The sequence below is a fragment of the Merops nubicus genome, unplaced genomic scaffold (assembly GCF_000691845.1).
Source record: "Merops nubicus isolate BGI_N331 unplaced genomic scaffold, ASM69184v1 scaffold10583, whole genome shotgun sequence".
Lineage (NCBI taxonomy): Eukaryota > Metazoa > Chordata > Aves > Coraciiformes > Meropidae > Merops > Merops nubicus.
The window spans coordinates 239-19,131 of NW_008599569.1; the positions used below are offsets into that span (position 1 = coordinate 239).

The 18,893-nt window shown below is 42.5% G+C and overlaps 1 protein-coding gene across 1 annotated transcript in view; it reads left to right on the forward strand.

Annotated features, from left to right (window-relative positions):
- The first annotated feature begins 7,655 nt into the window (after nt 1–7,655).
- Nucleotides 7,656–18,893, forward strand: part of VMP1 (vacuole membrane protein 1) — a 57,249-nt gene continuing 46,011 nt past the window's right edge. Inside the window, exons 1-4 of the mRNA XM_008937434.1 lie at nt 7,656–7,743; nt 10,023–10,158; nt 12,444–12,534; nt 14,760–14,870. Of these exons, the coding sequence (XP_008935682.1) occupies nt 7,668–7,743; nt 10,023–10,158; nt 12,444–12,534; nt 14,760–14,870 (414 nt within the window). The 5' untranslated portion in view covers nt 7,656–7,667. The remainder of the gene's footprint in view (nt 7,744–10,022; nt 10,159–12,443; nt 12,535–14,759; nt 14,871–18,893) is intronic.

The following is an 18,893-nucleotide window of genomic DNA, read 5'->3' on the forward strand; positions in this document are numbered from 1 at the left end:
TGCGGCTTGTCCCAGCGCCTCGGGTCGTGAGGCCCAAACCCGGGAAACCTCTCAGTGTCTCATTTCTGCTAGCTGAAGTTAAACACCTAGATGGTTTTGTCTGGTCTTTGGTTCTGTGGGCAATGTCATCTAGTGACCATGGGTAGTAATACAGCAGCAGGATTCCTCTTTTCTTCCTCTTTTGCCTCTTAGATGTTTGGTGAGTCACTTAGGTGACGTGAGGGAAGGGGCAGGAGGTTTGGTGGTGCTGAGAATCCAGGTTCTCCACGCTGAGCTGCACACAGGACATTTCTGTAGGGTTCTCTCCTGCCCTTGTTTGCTCTGCAGTGTGCTTACCAACAAGGGGGTATCCTGGTTTAGTTGATGTTTGTGACATGGGTTGAGCACTGCAAGGTGGAGGGAGTGTGGTATTACTCTTTGAAGCCTTGGAGCATATGAATTCTGTTTGAACAGTGGCTTTTGGGACTGTGTGAGAACTTTTTTAAAATTGTTTAACCCCAGTTCTGGCTGGATGGGTCAGTTGGGGTTCTCAGGCTCTGTATCATCTTACCTTATGGTAGTGTACAGAAGCTCTTATTAATGCATTGATTTGCATATTGAAATGGGCTTCATTATGTCAGTTCTCTTTCTTTCAGTTCATTATTTTCTGCAGTGTGGGGTGGACTTTTCTTTATTCCTTTTTGGTCCTAAGTGTCATTTGGGATGGTGGTTGGGATGGTGGCTCCATCCTGAGAGTCTGAAAAAGCATGTTTCCAGGTGTGCAGCAGGAGGTGAGCACCACTTGGTAATTTGAGCTAAGCTTCATGTCCCACTGAAGAGCTGAAATCAGTGGCCCTTGTCATTTCTGTGGGAGGGGCAGGAGGAGACTGAGCAGCTTTTAAGCCAGGAGTAGCCATGAGGAAGGTGAGTACACTGGAAGCAAGCCACTTAGCTGGAAGGTCTGCACTATTTCCACCTTAAAGCTTCTTCTGCTGTGGCTGTCATTAAATAACTTTTAAATGTCATAACTGTGTCTGACTAGATCCTGTGAATACCTCTCCTTAGGGTGTTCTGTGTAATTAGGGCATACTTTGAGCTCTCTTTGGTTTTAAAACAAAGCTTTGTCTTTTAAACAAAATACTGCTGTCTAGTAAGAGTAGGGCTGTGTTTTCTGGCATGAAGGTGGTGAGAAGCAGCCTATTATCTGCAGGTTAGAACTTTAACTTGTTACTTGTGGAGAAGTGTGACTTGGATGGACTTTGCTATCCCATGAGAACAAAGAGCACAGCCTTGAGGTGTTGCAACACTGAGCTTTGCTGTGTTCCTGCAGCAGGTTGGGACCCTAGTCCCAGGGCAGGACTTTGCTGGTTCTGGTGTGCTCTGGGGAGGTGGACCCGGGACACAGTAAGAAGCTCTCGATGAGGCAGGCAGTTGTTCACTGTGTCTCAGAGTTGTTAGGAGACTTGTTTCTCTTACAAGGCTCAGAATTGGCCTTTGATTCGCCCTGTGTGGGCAGTGTATTTATTTCTTATTGAGCATCCCAGGCAGCCATTGTGCAACCTGAACTGGTTCCAGTCAGAGACTGCTCCCCTGTGAACAGCAGAGGTTGTCTCAGGAGCATGCTTCAGCTGCTGCTTTCTGTGGATTTTGTGAGGTTCTTCTGTTCATTCCCCTTCATCTGTGCTGTGCCTCGCTTACAGAAGCAGCTCTCTGAAAGTAGAGGCTGGGCAGGTTCAAGCATCTTCTTGTGGGGAACCTGTCTCACAGCACTTACAAAATAGGATAAAGGCAAAGTTCTTACCCAATCTGCACTCTCCACCTGCTGCTGGAGGAGTCTGGTGGCGATTCTGAAGGCTGTGATTGTGCTCTTATATTTCTAACTCTTTGTTCTTTCCTAGTCAAATTTTAGCAGGCCTTTTCTGTGCAGGATGTGTTAACATCTTGTGACTGGGCCTGTGACCTTTCTTTCCTCTGTGCTGTTTGGAAGCACAGGGAGGCTGGTGGTGGAGAGCTTGACTGCCACCTTCTGAACGCTCAGGCTGGGAGACCAACCTGGCAGGCACTGCTGGGACAGAGGGTGCAGGATATGCTCTGTTTGGTCACCTGATATTAAGCTATGGTTTTCCAGCACTGTGTGGCCCCTCTCTGCAGAGCTTTTCTCACTGCTCCTGTCAGGCTTTGCAAGTCCTCAGTTGTGGAGAGAGGGCTCCCTGGGCTCCCAGGAGGGGTGTTACTGTGCGAGAGCTTGTCGCGAGTCCCCCCTGGAGAGGGGACATGAGGCACAGGGCCTTAGGATGCTGTGCCATTCAAAATCTGGGTGCAGTTGAGCTGGGCCCTTGGGACGCTGCAGTGAGTGTGGCAGCACAGCAGTAACACTGAGGAGCTCTCCCTCTCTGCAGCACACTTCACCCCTGCCACAACTTGGGGCAGCTTTTCCCAGCAGCTGGCTGAGTGTTGTCCCAGCAGCAGAGGCACGGCCCCATTGTGAAAGCTCTGCCCCCTGGGCTTGCCAAGGAGCCTGGAGCTGGTCTGTGGTCTGTGCTGTAGCAGGAGATCCCATGCTGATAACGGTCCCCTTCCCACTTAGTTCAGTGTCCTTTCTTTTATTTCAATTTCTTTTTTTTGGAAGTTTCAGCAAGAGATAACTGCAAAGATCCAAACAATAGGGATTTTGTCTTTCCTGCCATCTTCCATGCTTCTGCATCTATCTGTTGTGACTCAACAGTGTTATTACAGCACATGATTCTGCTGCTGGACCTACACAGACAACTGTTGGTCTTCATGTTTCACCTGAGGAAACCCACAAAGGAGAAGAGTTTCATGGCAGGGACAGAACTTCTAGAAACCTCAAAAGAAAACGTGTGGCATCCCTGAAACTTGTGTTACAACAATTTGAAACCATTCTTTCCCAAACTCTTTTTGGAAAAATGGAAATTTTAACTCTAAATTGTAAAAGGACTTTTTTTTTTTTTTTTTTAAATTGTATTTGGCTAGGAATTGGAAAATAGGTCTGGTGTACAGAGGCATAACCCACAAAATGGAATCCTGTGGTCTTTAACTGAATTACTTCTCCTTTGAGGGATTAAACTATTTTAGTTAGAAAAACGTTTTTAGTATGGGAATAAATGCACTTGTATCAAAGTAACCCATTATAGCTAAACCCGTGGGGATTTTGAACATCTTTCAGATGTGTCCTAATTTATTTTAATTGAATGCTTCCCATGAGTGCTAAAGGACTGGAAATAATCAAGCAGTTGCTTTTTCTATTTTGTGTCATCTTTAGGAAAGTTATTAACCTTCAGGTTAGGGACTGTGTCAGTTTTGTATCACATGATAAACAGTATTATCTTGCTCTGTAGGGACAGAAGGTTTGGAAGAGCAGTTGCTTTGGTCTTGAATGTCTGCAGAGCTGAGGACTTGGTGGTGTGTGTTCCACTGCCTTCAGATACAGAAGAAGCAGTGAAGAGTGACGTAGTGGTGTGGAGCTGAGCGGGTACGTAACCTGTCACTTCAGGACTCATCTCAGCCCTTACCTAAACGTCTGCACGTGCCACTAAGTCTTTGACTTCTGGGGGAGAGTGCTCTCCAGACTCTCACTTTGCCAAGGAACTGTTAATTTACTCCCTGTGAGAATTGTTGTTTGTGTAGAGCACTTGATGACTGAAACAAAACGGTATTACCAATGCATAATGCTGCTGAGTTTAGTGCAATTACTCACCCACCTGTGGAAGTGTTTTCTAGTCTTCTCTTTATTGGAATTGAAGAACAGTGATGTGGATAAAGAAGAAGGAGTGGTTATCAGAAAAGCTGAGGAGAAAGAAGCAGCAGGATTCTGGCAGGATCGAAGCATTTGGCTTCACATGCAAGAAATGGCAAAAGACTGAAAATGGTGTTGCTGTAAGGTGGCTGGGAGAAAACATCAGCAAAACTGTCTAGGCTGTAAATCTGGTTCTGGCAGCTGTCTGACAAGTAACGGTTGGAGCTGAGAGTCAGGGTTCCAGGGTCTCCTTGGAAAGGGGTCCTCAGAAATTCCTTAGTCCAGAACGTGAGTCCACATTCTGCTGCTCCAAGTGAGAGTGAAGCACCCAACTGCCTTGTCTTAAGCTGCTTCCTTTGACGTAAGGGCACCCAACACTTGGGTGCTCCAGCAACCTCCCCAGAGCTTCAGAAAGAAGAGACTTTTGTCCTCTTCTCAGATTAGAGTTCAGAGATTGCAGTGCCTAATTCTGTTATGTTCTCATGCTCTTAATAGATTGTTTTGCTTTGTCTCACTCATGCTGTGAAGTGCCAGTCACAGTTACCAGAAGCCCTTTTCATTGCCCAATTTACATTTTTGACTAGCAATAATTGTCTTTTTATACTTAATGTTATGGCTTGCACTAAAGCTGAATAGTGTATTGTGAGCTATTTGTTCAGCCCTACAAAGAAGTTCTTGTGTGAGCCCAGCTCTAACAAATGATGTCAGCGATCCCGATACAAAAACTGTTCAGAGTTGGTTTTCTTACTCTTTAAAATAGTTTATTTTGGGGTTTGCTGGTAACTAGTCAATGTATTAGGCAAATTTATTTTTTAGATATGGACTCCATCTTTTTCAGCATTCATAAGAAGTGAAGTTCTGGTTAGCAAGTGGGATGTAGTTGCCCCTGGTGAGCTCTGGATTTGGTGTAGACGTGAGGGTGGGGACTTGGTTAATGAAGAGTAACTCCATTTGGGGTCAGACTCCCACTCCAGTTATCCATGGGGAGACATTAGTGCAGGACTAGTGATTCTAGGAGACATCAAACAGAGCAACAGATCAGAGAGCTGAGCCTTCTGGATGCACATCCTCCAGTTCCTTAGGTTAAGATGCTTTAGGTATAATTAGACTTTGGTTAATCAAGGAGGTTTTTTTTCTGAAATCTTTAAGGGTTTGGTTTCTGACTTGCAGCCTGTTTGGACTTGTGATGTAATGGGTGTCAAATGACTTCGTGAACTGTATTTGTAAATAGAAGTTTTTAGAGTTTTTCTGCAGAATGGTTGAACTTTAAGATCTTCTTTACAAGTATTTGCCCTACAGAAGTGGGCAAGGGGATTATTTGTCTGCTTTGCTGTCAGCATTGGCTTGTGTACTTGAGGTAGTGTTAGGGAAAGCTAATCCCAGATCAATGCCTTTCCAAGCAGGCAGGGCTTTAGGGCTGGCTCTGTTATCTGGGCTTGTGGGAGCTGGAATATCTACATAACAAGGCACCTGAGGTCCCCAGGGACTGATGATTTTTATGCCCCAGTAGGACGTTTAGTGGGTTGCAGCAGAATTCAGTTCATGGGGAGGGAGTGTGGTGCAGAGCTGAGATTTAGCATCAAGCACAGTGAGCAGTTTGTATCCTAGTAAATTAACTTTACTGAAATATAATTTCAGGTGTAATTAAGATGAGAACAGAGACCAAACCAATTGAGACTTCAATTTTGAAGGCTAGATTTGTGCAAGGAAAAAAGACAAGTTTCAAAATGAGGAACTTTAACTTAATTTTTTTAAAAAAATGCTTGTTACAGTTAAGCCAACAAAATGTGACTGAAGTTCCCTAAACCAGAACTCTTTTTTAGTGTGGCTGTGTACAAACCAGATCTGCTGGATTTGCTTCCTCAGCAGCTTTCTGTGAGCATCAGGCTCTCAAACTGCCCAGTTTAAGCACTGCCTTCTGCAGCCTGAGCTTTGTGTGTGTAGATGCATGTGTAGCACCTCTGTGTGATCCTTGTATGTAAGTGTGTATATAAGCTTATTTAAATATGTATTTAGACACATATACAACATACATAAATAAGTGCACGAGTGCAGTCAGTAGAAACAAAACACTCCACCATCTACAGGGACTTGCTGTCCTGATGAAATTAGGAGATGCCTGAACATTTGATCCTGGATCACCATAGCAACAGGCCAGTTATCCTCAGGTGGGGATGGGTGTCACTCCAGCAGTCTCCAGAGTGTCAGGCTGCTATAAAACTGACCTGAGGAGAGGAGGAGGTTCACATTTCTGTGGTGTCAGGCTGGCAGCTCAGAGCAAACCTTCACTTGCAGGTGACTGCTGAGTGATGCTGTAGAGCTCTTACTGCAGCAGGTCAATCCTTTGTCCTTGACTGACTAGGGTGCCCTTCAGCATTTTTTGGAAGCAAACCTTTTCAAGGCTGTTTTATGAGTTTTCTTGATGGCTTGAGGGCCAAGTTTCAAGGAATAAAAACTGTAACAGCCTAGAGATTAGTTCTTGCTAGCTTGCTAAACTGGAGAGATTTCTATTTCTGTGCATTCCATTTCAGGAAGGAGGTGTTGGAGGGAGGAGTCCTCGAGAACTTGATGCTTTTGACTGTTGGGTTTTAAGTAAAATTCCTTTAAAAACCACATTCTAGTTAGCAATTTTATCTGTATTACAAGTAATGTGCAAGGCTTGTACCTGTTTAGAAGAACATCTGTCTAAAAGTGACTTGTGAAACCCTGGGAATATCAAACAAATGTAGCATCTGAAATCTTTTAACATTTTATTGAAAAAAATTGACAATGTTATTGCAGTCTGAATCAAAGGGCTGATCTCACTCCTGTTTACTGAACTCAAGTTGCTGCTTGGCTCTTAAGCCTAACATAAATCAAAGGGGAAGTATTTTTTCTGTAAAAGTTTAATTTCCTCCACTCGGCAGTTTTATAGGATCTGTCATTTTAACATTTCACTACTTTTCTTTGCAACAAAAGCAGCATATAAGAAACTGTAAATCATGTTTGCTAACGGGTTGAGATGCAATGCAAATAAGATGCTTTTGCTTTGTGAGACTCTCTTTTCCAAAATAAAGTCCAGAAAGTGTTTTACTATTCAAGATAGGATTTTTAAGGCAAGGAGCCTGACTGGCTACTCTCTTTGAGTTCAGTTGTATAAGAATTGTCAGCTGTTCAGGTTTGGGTGTCTTAAGGAAAAAAGAAAAGCTCTTGCAATGTTGTGATTTATGCTGGCTTTCAGGTTTTGTGCTATTTACTCTCCTGGATAAGCAAAACTGCAGCTGTTCCTTTGCACATTTAAGGCTGACCTCGCCAGGGAGAGGCTAAGCCAGGAGGGAGGATGTACACTTCAGAAAAGCTTTTCATCAGGGAGCTCCTGTCCCCTGGCGAGTTAACCTCTTCTGGTTTAGAGACCCCAGACTGTGCAAAACAGGGGGTGCAGTTCTCTCTCTTGGTTATCATAATGAGGAATGGTTTTTTAGGCTGTGAGGTGTTTGAGGGCTACTTGCATGCTGCCTACCTGTAAGCTTAGTGCCAGAATAGGTGTGTTCTAGTATGAGAATCAAATCTTAAGTGCCTCTCTCAGGCTTGAACTGAGGTTTGTATGAAGCCTTCCTGCTTCTGGAGCCCAAACACTGGTCTGATTAGTAGAAGGGATTGTTTAACAAGCTTTTGTTCAGTTGTTAGAAGCGAGGGAGTTTTGTCATTGAAGTGAAAAATTTAGATTTATGTAGGTGGAAATGTTTTAATCTTGGTCCTTGTGGGAGTTGAATCACTTTCTCCTTTTTAATGGTGTCCTGCATGATAACTGATTTGGATTTGGAGAACTGCTGGATGTTTGCCTGTATTCTTTGACTATGGAGTAAATGGAGTCTTCATAACCAGAAACTGAGACATTCTGCTTTTTGGGTTTATTTTGCTATTAGGTCCCCACACGTGAGAGATCTATGAAATGGCAGAGAATGGAACAGATTGTGACCAGAGGCGCATAAGAATGATCAAAGAACAGCACAATGGAAACTTCAGAGGTAGGTGGAAAATGACTTAATGTTCTCAGCTGGTCAGCTTGGTGCAAAGTGGCTGGTACAGTACCCAAAAGGAATTTGTGTCCGTGCCCTTTATGCCCAGGTGATGTGAAGGACTTCCATGGCTGAATCCATCCTGGAAACTTCAGTCATCTCCACATCTGGAGTCTGGAGGATTTACGTATTGTAAAGCCACGGAATAGTTTTATGCTGTATTTCCTTTTGGTTTTCTCTTACACTCTTTTCTCCCTCCAGAGTTCTTATTCTGTAGTAGATGTGCAGTTGTTCCCTCTACCCCAGCATGGCTACCAACAGGGGCTGCAACAGGACTGAGCTAAAAAACTCAACTGTGTTGGCAAATATGTGGTTGTAGAAGTCAGGCTACACAGCCACACCCTTTGGCACTGAAATGTTAGTATTTGGTAATAAAAGTTCATTTTACTCCAGCAGAAATCCAGCTATTAGTCTCCCAATGTCTAGTTTTCTGGTGACATTTAGCTTCATTAGAATTTATTGGTTCCAGTGATAAATGACTAACAAAAGAGTTAACTGCTTCATCTCCTGCCTCGCCTCTGTTGTTACTCCTGGTGTGTCTGAATTAGGCTTGGGTTCATATTTAGAACTGGGGGAAAATTAACCTATGACCATTTCAAGAAGAGCCTCGTGTCACTGAATTGTCTGTGCTGTGTAGTATAGCATATAAACTATAATTATCTTAGTTTGTCTCCTGTCAGCTCAGAACGTGGCAGTTCCATCTTTAATTAAGTTTTGTAACCAGGCGATTTCTCAAGTTGTGTGAGGTCTTGCACCATTGTCTGCTATGACTTTTACTGAAAACAAGGTCATAAAGAAAACAAGGTTGAAGCATTTTTATTACAGACATTAAATGGAAAAAAATAGAGAATGGAAATTCTTGAAGCAATGAATGTGGCAAAATTTAAAGAGAAACTGTATGTGTGTATGTATGGAACAAATCAATTCCTTTTACTTAAAGGCTTAAATCATTCTGGATCTCTGAGGGGATGTGGGAGTTATCCAGTATTGCCATTGTAGGATTTCTGGTAGTTCATCTAAAGCAACTGATGCTTACAGCTAAAGAATACCAAATGAAATGGGTTGTGTGACTAATGAGGTGTGCAATTTCTGTGTAAATCTTGGCATCTAACAATGCAGCATGTTTCAGTTACTGGAATAAGACTGAAATAATACATCGTGGGTTACAGTATGCTGGGGATTCAGATTAGATGAATATTTAAAATACAACAGCTTTTTACAAATTTAAATTGGTATTATTGCAATGCTTTAATGCATATAAAACAGAATGATGTGTTTTGACTTTCATAGTAAGTGATGTTTAAACAAGTTTGTTGTCTGTTTGGATACAAGAGTTACTTTCGTGTGTTTTTTTTCCAGTGTTATAATTTTTTTCCCTTCTTTTAAAGAAAATGAATTCTGAAATCTGTAAAAATTATTACCTCTCCTTATCATGATAACCTCTGAAGAGTTTTTATTACTGTAGATGGTGTTGTAAGCACAAAGTACAACGTTTATTAGCAGAACCTTTCTTCTGTACATGTAGAGTAGCATACAGTGACTGGTGTTGAGCTCTCCGTTGTAACCAAATCACTGCTGTTAAAAGTGACCAGATGCCCAGTGTCAGTCTGGCAGAGCACTGTGGTGTTAGAGCAGGTGTAAAAGCAGGTATAAGAGCAGATCTTTTTCATGGCAGTGGTTCCTGTCTGCTGGGCTTATGCTGGAGAGGCTGAACAGTGTGGTGAGACTTGCCATAGCCTGAGGATCCTGCCTGGGGGGATAGGTGCTGTCATCCAGTTACATGGTGGCTGATGTGCGTAAAGAGCACGTGTAATTCAATCTAGTTCCATTGGAGAAGTCTGAGAATAGCTTTGGAAGAGAACCAAATTCAAAAGTTCAGAGTGAAACGTGGTCCATGGAGTGGGTGATGGAGTCACGTTTGACCAAATGTAGTTGGTTGGTAAGAAGTGGTGCAGTTCCTTGTGTAAAGGCTGATAGATTTGCACCCTGGACCAGTTAGATTCTTGAATGGTTGTCAGCTAGGTGGAGCAAAAGCCACCTTGTTTCCTTTACTGGAGGTCACCTGGTTGCTGATGCACTTCAGCAAATACTTTCAGGAGTAGAAAAGGGGACTGGGAGCTCATATTAACTTCCTAACAAAACAAACAAAGATTTAGTACATTTTTGGGAAGGATGGAACCTGAACTGTCAGCCTGTGCTTTTACATTTCTGTTGCTTTTCATTTGCAGACCCCTCTTTGCTGAGCGAGCAGCAGCGGAGGGACCGGGAAGGAAGGTTGAATATCGTCCTGTGGAAACAACCGCTTCTTACCTTGCAGTATTTTGTCCTGGAAACTCTAATAAACTTGAAGGAATGGACCATAAAGTAAAGATCATTTCTTTAACTTCTACTAAGCGTTCTGGGGAAACCCATGCTCTGATTCAGTAGGTCATTCTGACATCTCGCTTCCCCTGCTGACTCACAACTTGAAAATTCTTCTTTCAGGAAACATATTTATTTTTGTATATTTTTATATTTTGTCAGTGGAAGACAATTGCAAACTTCCTTTCTGAAGAGTTGAATATTCCAGTTTGAAGGAGTGGGACAGTGTTTAGGGATCCTTAAGGCAAGAGATATTGTGCTTATGGCTGCAGTGTTAAGTACTTATCAATTAATGTATGTGTTAGTTTTGCTGAATGATCTTCAGATAGCTCAGCTAGGGCAGGGTTCAGGACTGTGTGGAGCTTGCAGTGATGTTTATGATGCTGCCAAGAGGACTTTGCTTCTAGGCTACGTGGTCCCTTCCACAGCAGGATATGATTTATTAAAGCATTTTCCCAAAGCATTATTTACACGCTGGATAAAATGGGCTTTTATTCCAGTGAGAAAATTCCCAATGGGCAGTCCTAACATCCCCTACTAATGCTGCAATGCAAAGCTGTTTCTTAATGTGCTAGGCTTGAGAAGGTTTAGAGTGCCAAAAGGTAAACAGGAATAAAAGTGGGAACTGAAAAAGCCAAGAGTCACAGCCATCCCAGTGCTTGTGTTGGTAACTGGAATCCCTTGCTTGTGGGGTGGAGTTCACAATAATTTTCCCAGTCAGGACACAGGATCTAGTGCCACCATGGGTGACTGAGCCATTGGAGTGAGTGAGACTGGTGACAGTGGGCTGTGTTCACTGTCCCTCCTGGGCTACGTTCCAGGTGCTGACACGTGAGATCCACAGAGAGAAACTTCTGTTTTCCATTTTGATCTTCTGAAGTTATTTGTCTGAAAAATACCAGTTTTCCATACTGTAGAATTAATCCCCTTTTACACCCCATCTAACCCCCAAACTGACTTATTTTACTCTGTGCATTCTTTCAGTAATTGTTGGGAATTGTTTCTTTGAGGATTTGGTGTTACGTTAGCCATCGGTGACAACCTCCAAGCATGTATTTAAACCCAGAAGAAATAACATTTGAGCTCTTATTTTAAGCTGACTTTTACCTGGCTTCCTAGAGGTCAAATTCTGTTACAGATAGCCCTCACATCCTCTGCTATGCAGCACGTTTGTCTAGCACCAGCAGGACAAGATCTCTGCAGAAAATAACATTGGCTATTACAAGCTATTAAGTTGGGCCTTCAGACTGAATCTTAATGATCTCCTGTGTTCCACTTGAATAAATTATGATTTAAATGATGACAATCACTTGAAAATCCAATTGTGATCCTAATATAGTCAGCACAAATAATTTTGAAATTAAAGTTAATGACATTTTTCAGCTTGCTTAATATGAAACATTTGTGGCTGTTTTCGTGTATTACGCTTCTCATATTTCTGTCCTTTTCTAAATAGATAAGTTATGTTCCTAATTTGCTGTTTCATGTCTGAGATTTTTAAGTGATGCTAGCACTTGCTTTTTTTCATATCATTAGGTGACAGTACAATAGTGTTTCCCAGAAAAGAATAATTCTGTTTGCTCATCTACTGTGTGTGGCCTCATACACATCGAGCAGCATGTGTATGGAAAAGTAAACAGGCTCAGAAGTAATTTGGTATCCAATGACATAGAAAAGTGCTTTTCTCCCCTTACTGTAGTAGCTCCCTAGCCCTTCATAATTACCTAAAATGTATTTATTAAACTTGGAGCTGTTACAAGAGACGTTAATTTCAATAGATCAGGAGAAGCAAAATAGTGCAAAGGTTTGTTCATCTCCCTGTTGCTGGGGTTCTCCCCACCAGCACACAGTGTGAAACTGGCCCTTCTGTATTCCAGCCACAGCTTGTCCCCTGCCCCAGGCCAGTGCAGTCCTTGCTTTGCACTTTGTTTAACCATGGGGGTTGTTCATGGCCCTGTAGTTGAGACTGTCTTGGCTGCAGGAGCTGGATATTTGTTTTCAGATTGTTTGTTTTCAGACAATTTACTTTGTTTTTCTTTACTTAAAAAAAAAAAAAGTGCATGGCTGAGCTTTGATCTCATCTGAGAGTGAAGTAGAGATTTTTTCCATAAAGAATAAAAGTTCCCTGGATGTTTTCTTGGGAGATTTATGGTTTCATAATAGCAAACTTTTCAGTTGCTATTGTCCCTGCTGACTACGTCTCCACAGACCAGTCTGCAGGGGTCACTAAGTTTTTCTGAAATGCATGCTGAATGCTGAAAAACCCTAACTGCCCTTTGTCTTTTAAGACTGTGGCATCGGCGCAGCATCCTGGTGTCTCTTTTACTGATGTTTGCAGTGCTCACAGCTACGTATTACATTGAAGGAACACATCAACAGGTATGAGGCTTTCAAGTTACTTTCTTTAGTGACTAATATTTCCTGTCCCTGTGCTAAAGTAGACGTACTGGGAACTGAACGGGGTCTTCATGAAATTGTAATGTAGCTTTTGAACACCTACTCACTAAGATATTTGTTTCTCGTGTCACGGCTCCTCTCTGTGAGGGTGAGTTGTGGTCTGAGATGAGGAATGATCAATTGCATCACTTATCTAGCATCTGTAGGTGTTCTTCTCACCCGTTCATGAAGCAGCACACCTCCAGTGCTGCAGCACTCCTTCATGTCTGCTGTTAACAAGCTTTTCATGGTGGTGCAAGCTCTTGAGATATGGTGCTAAACTGAGTCATGGTAGACCTTTGTGGTTCCAAATAAAGGTTTCTTCTGCTTCTATGGAAGGGTCCTCTGTCCAGCTAGGATAGGCAAAATGCTTTCATGGTTCAAATCTGTTCTGTGATGCTTCTCATACCTCCATTGTTTTCAAATCATTGTTTAAAAACTTTTTTGTGCTTTGATGTATAGGCAAATATCTAGACATAAAATGCTTTCACGGTTCAAATCTGGTTTTGTGATGCTTCTCATACCTCCATTGTTTTCAAATCATTGTTTAAAAACTTTTTTGTGCTTTGATGTTTGTGAAGACTGATGCTTTTGCACATTAACACCTAAGCCATTGCTTCAGCATAAGGTGATGGTGTTTGTCTACACCCTTCCCCACCCCATTTCTCTGAGTTTCAGTTTTTCCCTGAGGGCAGGCAGCCCTTTTAAGACCTGCAGAGCATGTCCTTGTGCAATTGGGTTATCTTATTATTCTGACCCTGAAATCAGCAGGTCCCTGGTTTCAGAGAACTTGCTTACAGCCATACTGCTGTGCTATGTCACTAGCTGCCTAAGGGACATGCAGATCTGGAACAGGAGTCCTGGCTTCCCAGGATGGCTCTTGAAATGCAGGGAAGTGAGTTGCTTCAGCTCATTGCATTCTTGCTCACTCAATCCCATGCTTGAGATCTAAGCACTTGGATGCAGAGCCAGTTGGTATGGTGGTAAATCAGTGGCCCATTCCTGATGGCCATTAAAATCTGCCCTGGTTGGTGGCCTTGCCAGCAGGAAGGCCAGAGCTTGATGCTCTCCACATTTGCCACTAGATGGCCCTTGCAAACTTGTGTTGGGGCTCCTGGCCTCTGAGCTGGCTGCTAGACCTCTGCTGCCCGAGGCTTAGCACAGCAGTGTTGCTCAAGAGGGTTCCTTGAGCCTGCTGGGAACAGTCCTGTGCCTCTGGGACTGGCATTACCTGAAGGTCAGCCAGTGCCTGGAGCTCTCTTTTCTGGGGAGGTCTTAGTCACTGTGGCAGCAGGTATCTGTCCATCTCCCTTCCTTCAGAGCTCCTTCCCTGAGGTCCATGTCCTGCTAGCATCTCTACCCATCTCTCTGTACCACCAATGTATACTTGAACATGAGCCTCTTTTTTTCCAAAACCATACTAAGAATAGTGAAGGATATTTTGACATTTTCAGGACCTTTTTAGACTCTGGCAGACTGAAGCCTGTTTAAAACTGGTAAACTTCATCTTGGTGTTGGCCCATGGATGGTGTAAAATGGCTCCTCTTCTTGGGGCTGTGATGTACAGACGAGTTGAGGACGTGGCTCCTCATCTTAGCATTGCTGCTGTGGCAGTGAGAGGGAGAGTGGACCCAGCTGGACTTTGTGTCCAGAATTTGCTGTGACTTTCCCATATCTGCTTATTTGTGTGCAACACACAACCAACATTTTAATATTTTTCTTAAATGTAATGAACCTGGTTACTCACTGATCCACGATAAAACATTCAGCAGACTGAGAGTGCAGCTCACTATCTGTCCAGGCAGTTCCCTGATCTGTCTGCTCACTGCTTGGGCTCCAGCAGGCACTTTGGGGCTTGCTGCTCACTGCTCACACCTCGTGTGCCTGGTCTCGATTTCAGCTCCCTACTCTTGAAGCTGAATTGTTTCATGTCTCCCTGGGAACTCGGTGGTTCTAAGGCCTGTTGGCATTTCTTTTCAAAACGTGCTGATTTTCTGTACATGTCTGTGCTGTCATTGCAATGAATTGCTAGTACACCTATCTAGGATTCTATTTCTGGTGTCTAATCCAGATAACTATCTGTGTTAGTTTGTAGCTTTAACTCTCTCCCCTAGGGGACATCACCATCCTTGTTTTTTTTTCTCTCTTCTGTGACTTTTCTTTTTCAGTATGTGCGGTATATGGAGAAGAAGTTCTTCTGGTGTGCCTACTGGGTAGGATTAGGCATTCTGTCCTCTGTTGGACTTGGAACAGGCCTCCACACGTTTCTGCTCTACTTGGTAAGGATATTTCCACATCGTGTTCTTTCTGAATTGAATATTTTAATTGTTGCATGTTTTAAAATATCTGAATGAAGAATATTCCCGAAGTCCTTAACCTTAAGTACTTCTGAAGGAAACAAAATACTTGGTGTGATGCTTCTGAGCTCTGGTAATGCTGTTCATATTCTCTACTGTATAACCTTGTTTTGTAGTTTGTATGCTCTGTTTGTTGAGCTGTAGACATTAGCCTGCTGTTAAGCCTCACTCTGAAACAATGAGCGAACATCTGCAAGCTCTATCCTCTAATTTCTTAGTTTAAATGAAACATTTTCTGGTGTGTGCAACTCAAATGTTTCCATTTAAAATTTTTCAGCATACTTTTTTTTTTTGGTAGCTTGAAATGATCATTTTTCTAGCTGAAACCACTGAAATAGGCAGCTATAATTTTAAAGTTCGGTCTGTATTAATGTTGCCTTGAAAATAATAGCAAGAAAAATGTTTGTCTACAAAGATAAAATAATATCCATTCTGAAAATTTGTATGCTGTTGTTTATCTCAACTTAGCTAGGAAAGTTAGGGAAATGTTTGGGTGTGTTTTGCTTTTGGCCATTGGATTAGTTCCTTGTTTATGAAACCACCGTCTTGGATTTAAGAAAAAGATTCATGGCCACAAAGTAATTAAAACCAGTTTATGCAACAAATGTCATCTTGTATTTGGAACAATTACAGATGTTTACTTTCAGAACTGCTTTAATCATTAACAATAACACAGAAAGCACTACAAGAAACAAGAAACTTGTGCTTTTCCACACAGCAGGGCAGTGCCTGTCAGATCGAATGGCATCTGCATGGGCTGCGTTTGCAGGAGTCTTGGGCTTAGTGTAGCTTCTCTCCTGAAGCCTGTGGAGGCAGGCAGCACAGGAGAAAGGAAACTATTGCTAAAAAGCCAGGTTAGTGCATGCATTAGCACACCAGCATGGGGTGAGGTGTGCCCGGCGTCGGGCTCAGGGACTTGGCTCACTTTGGGTCCTCTGCCAGCCTACAGTGGGAGTGCAAGTGCAGCAGGATGGGATCACCAGCTATTCCACAGCACAGAGGTGGGAAAGGAAAGCAATTCCAGGTCTGCTGCAGGAGTCAGTCATTATTTAAATCAGGAAGTAAGAAACAGCTTAAATCATATTTTAACCTTCTTCTGCTTTTTTCAGTGAGAGTCAACCTAACATTTCCTCTAAGCAAAGGTTTCTTGTATTTCGGCAACCTCCTTGAAGCAGTTTGGAGAGCTTATCATGAAGTTCCAAATCTTAATTTTCACACGTGTCAGATAGCCAGTAAATAAGAAACATTATCCACCATTTCTAAACTGTGTTTGGAAGTGGGTGGTGTTTCTTTGCTGTGCATTGATCTGACACAGGGCAGCAAGAGTGCTGTCATCTTATACCCTAGGCCACTCCATGATGATTTTGTCACAAAGTCTTCATAAGATAGCAGCACTTCTTTTTTTGTCTAAGAAGGTGAAATGAACTGATCTTTCTTTCACTCTGTATCTAAAAATCCAGATATTTAAATAGTTCTAAATTATTTTTAATAGGAAGCATTTGACATTTCATAACATATCACTTAGGTTTTCCTGTGGGGTATGTGAGTCTAGTGGATATATTTAGGTCATGACCCCAGCTGACATTAAAGTATTGTATATGCAAAATGTAACTTCTGTTTGCTTATCAGTCTAATTTACAGTGAGTGTACATGAGGTGAACAACCTACCAAAGATTACAGGGAGGTGCATCATCCAGGAGAAGAAAGTTAGTTTAATATTGTTAGTCAAGGTGCTTTTTTTGGAATATAAGAGGCAAGGTTTCACAAGACTTTGTTGGGGGGGGAAAAAAACACACAAAACAGATTGCACTGTATAATTAGATGGTCGTTATAGAATAAAATGTAATAAAACTATGCCATCAGCATCTCATGTGTAACAATACAGGAGAAATACTTGTTTGCTTTATATATGTAAGGCAGATAAGCATGTTTCTATTATGTTGAGGGAATTCCATAAACGTAGTGAGCACAGGAAGAAAGCAAAGCAAAGATTCATTTTCCTCTTTTCTCCTGTGTGAGCTTTAGTGATTAGCATGGACTGTAAATTTTGGACAACTGCACTTTCTGGCACTGAAGGCTGAATGAGCACCGGAGGGTTGATGGTTCGGTGGCATGTATCTGGCTGTGTAGCCACTAGATGGCAGCGGGAGTGCAAAAACAGATATTGATTGTCCCGACAGCCTGTTGCCATTTTAAGTACCTGAACCGTTAATATTGTCCCTGCAGCTCTCTCAGCAACATCTGTGTACTGTGCTGTCAGTGCAGTCATACACTCCTTGATATCTCCTCAGGTGGAGCCTGCACCTCGTGTGACAGGGAAGACAAGAGAACTAACATCAGATTGTCAGTACAACTTTTAAGGGTAGAATTTACACTTAGTGTGGTATTCTGGAAATAATGCAATTAGGAGCTCCTGCTTCCAAAAGGAGGAGTTTTAAACTAATTGGCTTGGTTGGTTGTGCAGCAGTTGCCTCTGAAAGTAGAAACACGATAGGTTAAGTGGGGCAATCACTGTATTAACTTCTACATTACTGTGTATCTACTTTTCATGTTCCATATACTGTTGTTACGTTTCTTCGTTATGGTGAAATTTATTCTTCTATTGGTTCAAAGAAATGAAAGGCTACAAAGCAGCAAATCCTCTTCTGCTTTAGCGCCTGGATTTGTTGGCAATAGAGAATAGCCTCAGTAAGTGTTTTAAAATAGCTTTTAATTAATTGCTCATTTTAAATCTGCCTGTAGAGTGAGGTGGTTGGGAGTGCAATTACACGCCTGGAGAACAATGCTCGCAGGCCCACCCATGAGCTGAGCTCTTGTTGAGGCTCGTGGTGTTGTCTGTTCCATGAAGGGCCCACGGGAAGGAATGGCTGGCATGCAGGCACCTGTTCAGACCGTGTGCCTGAACTTCCTCAGCTGTGACACAGGTGCATCTTCTGGAAACAGAGCCCTCCAGTTCCTGCACACAAGGATTTTCCTCCCAGCCCGCCCGCCAGCCGGGCAGATCGCGGCGGCGGTTGTGCAATAGCTGCGGGATAGGAACGACTCTGGGTGTTTGCCTCCCCGCCCCTGCTTAGCTGTTTTTCCAGGGCTGAAAACTGTCATTTGTCTGGATTCTTGAGAGCATCTCTCACCAGCTGCTTTCTGGAGCGACATGACTTCAAGTGCCAGGAGAGATCCCGGGGTTAGCAGAGATGAGATTATTTGGAAACGGTTTGCTCTAAGTGGAGTTTACAGTCTGGAGCAGTCTCAGCGGGGGTGATGTTGCTGCCCCTGGTTAAGAGCAGTTCACATCTGATTCAGATTTTGTTGGTCACCCAGAACATTCTTGCTGCATACATCTTGGTGTAGGAGGGAGAGGTCAATTTTGTTAGTTTGATAGTAGGCTTTTTAGTGCTATCTCTTTGATTTGAGAATTTTCTATATGTTCTAAAGGGCCTGAACGTTGTCTGCTGTATTGGTTCCTAGTTTAATGCTGCTTCCTTAGCTGTAGCCAGCACTTAATGTAAAATCTGCTTTTTGGGAAACAATTCTCATGCTGCAAATTGGCACTGAGCTAGGGGCTGGCACAGAGCAGATCTTCAGCACAGAAATAGGGAAGCAGGCCGCTCTTCCCAGAAATTCCAAGAATCCTTTTTATTCTGACACTTTCAAAACAAGTCTGCTGGCTTATTTTCCCAAAGTCCATTAAAGAATTTTCTCAATTCTTTAAAAACAACACTTTAAAAATAGTAATCATGACGTGGTTCTGTAGGAAATAAAACTATTATGATTAATGGCTCTCAATACTGGTTTTAGCAGCACATGGCTTTTTTTTGTTAGTCCTGAGATGTTTTCTCTTCTCTTGATGGTATATTAAAATATAAATGACATGAATCGCCTAATTACCAAAAGAACATGACTGAGGGTATCCTATTGGCAGTTTCTTACATGTGTGCATCTTGGAGA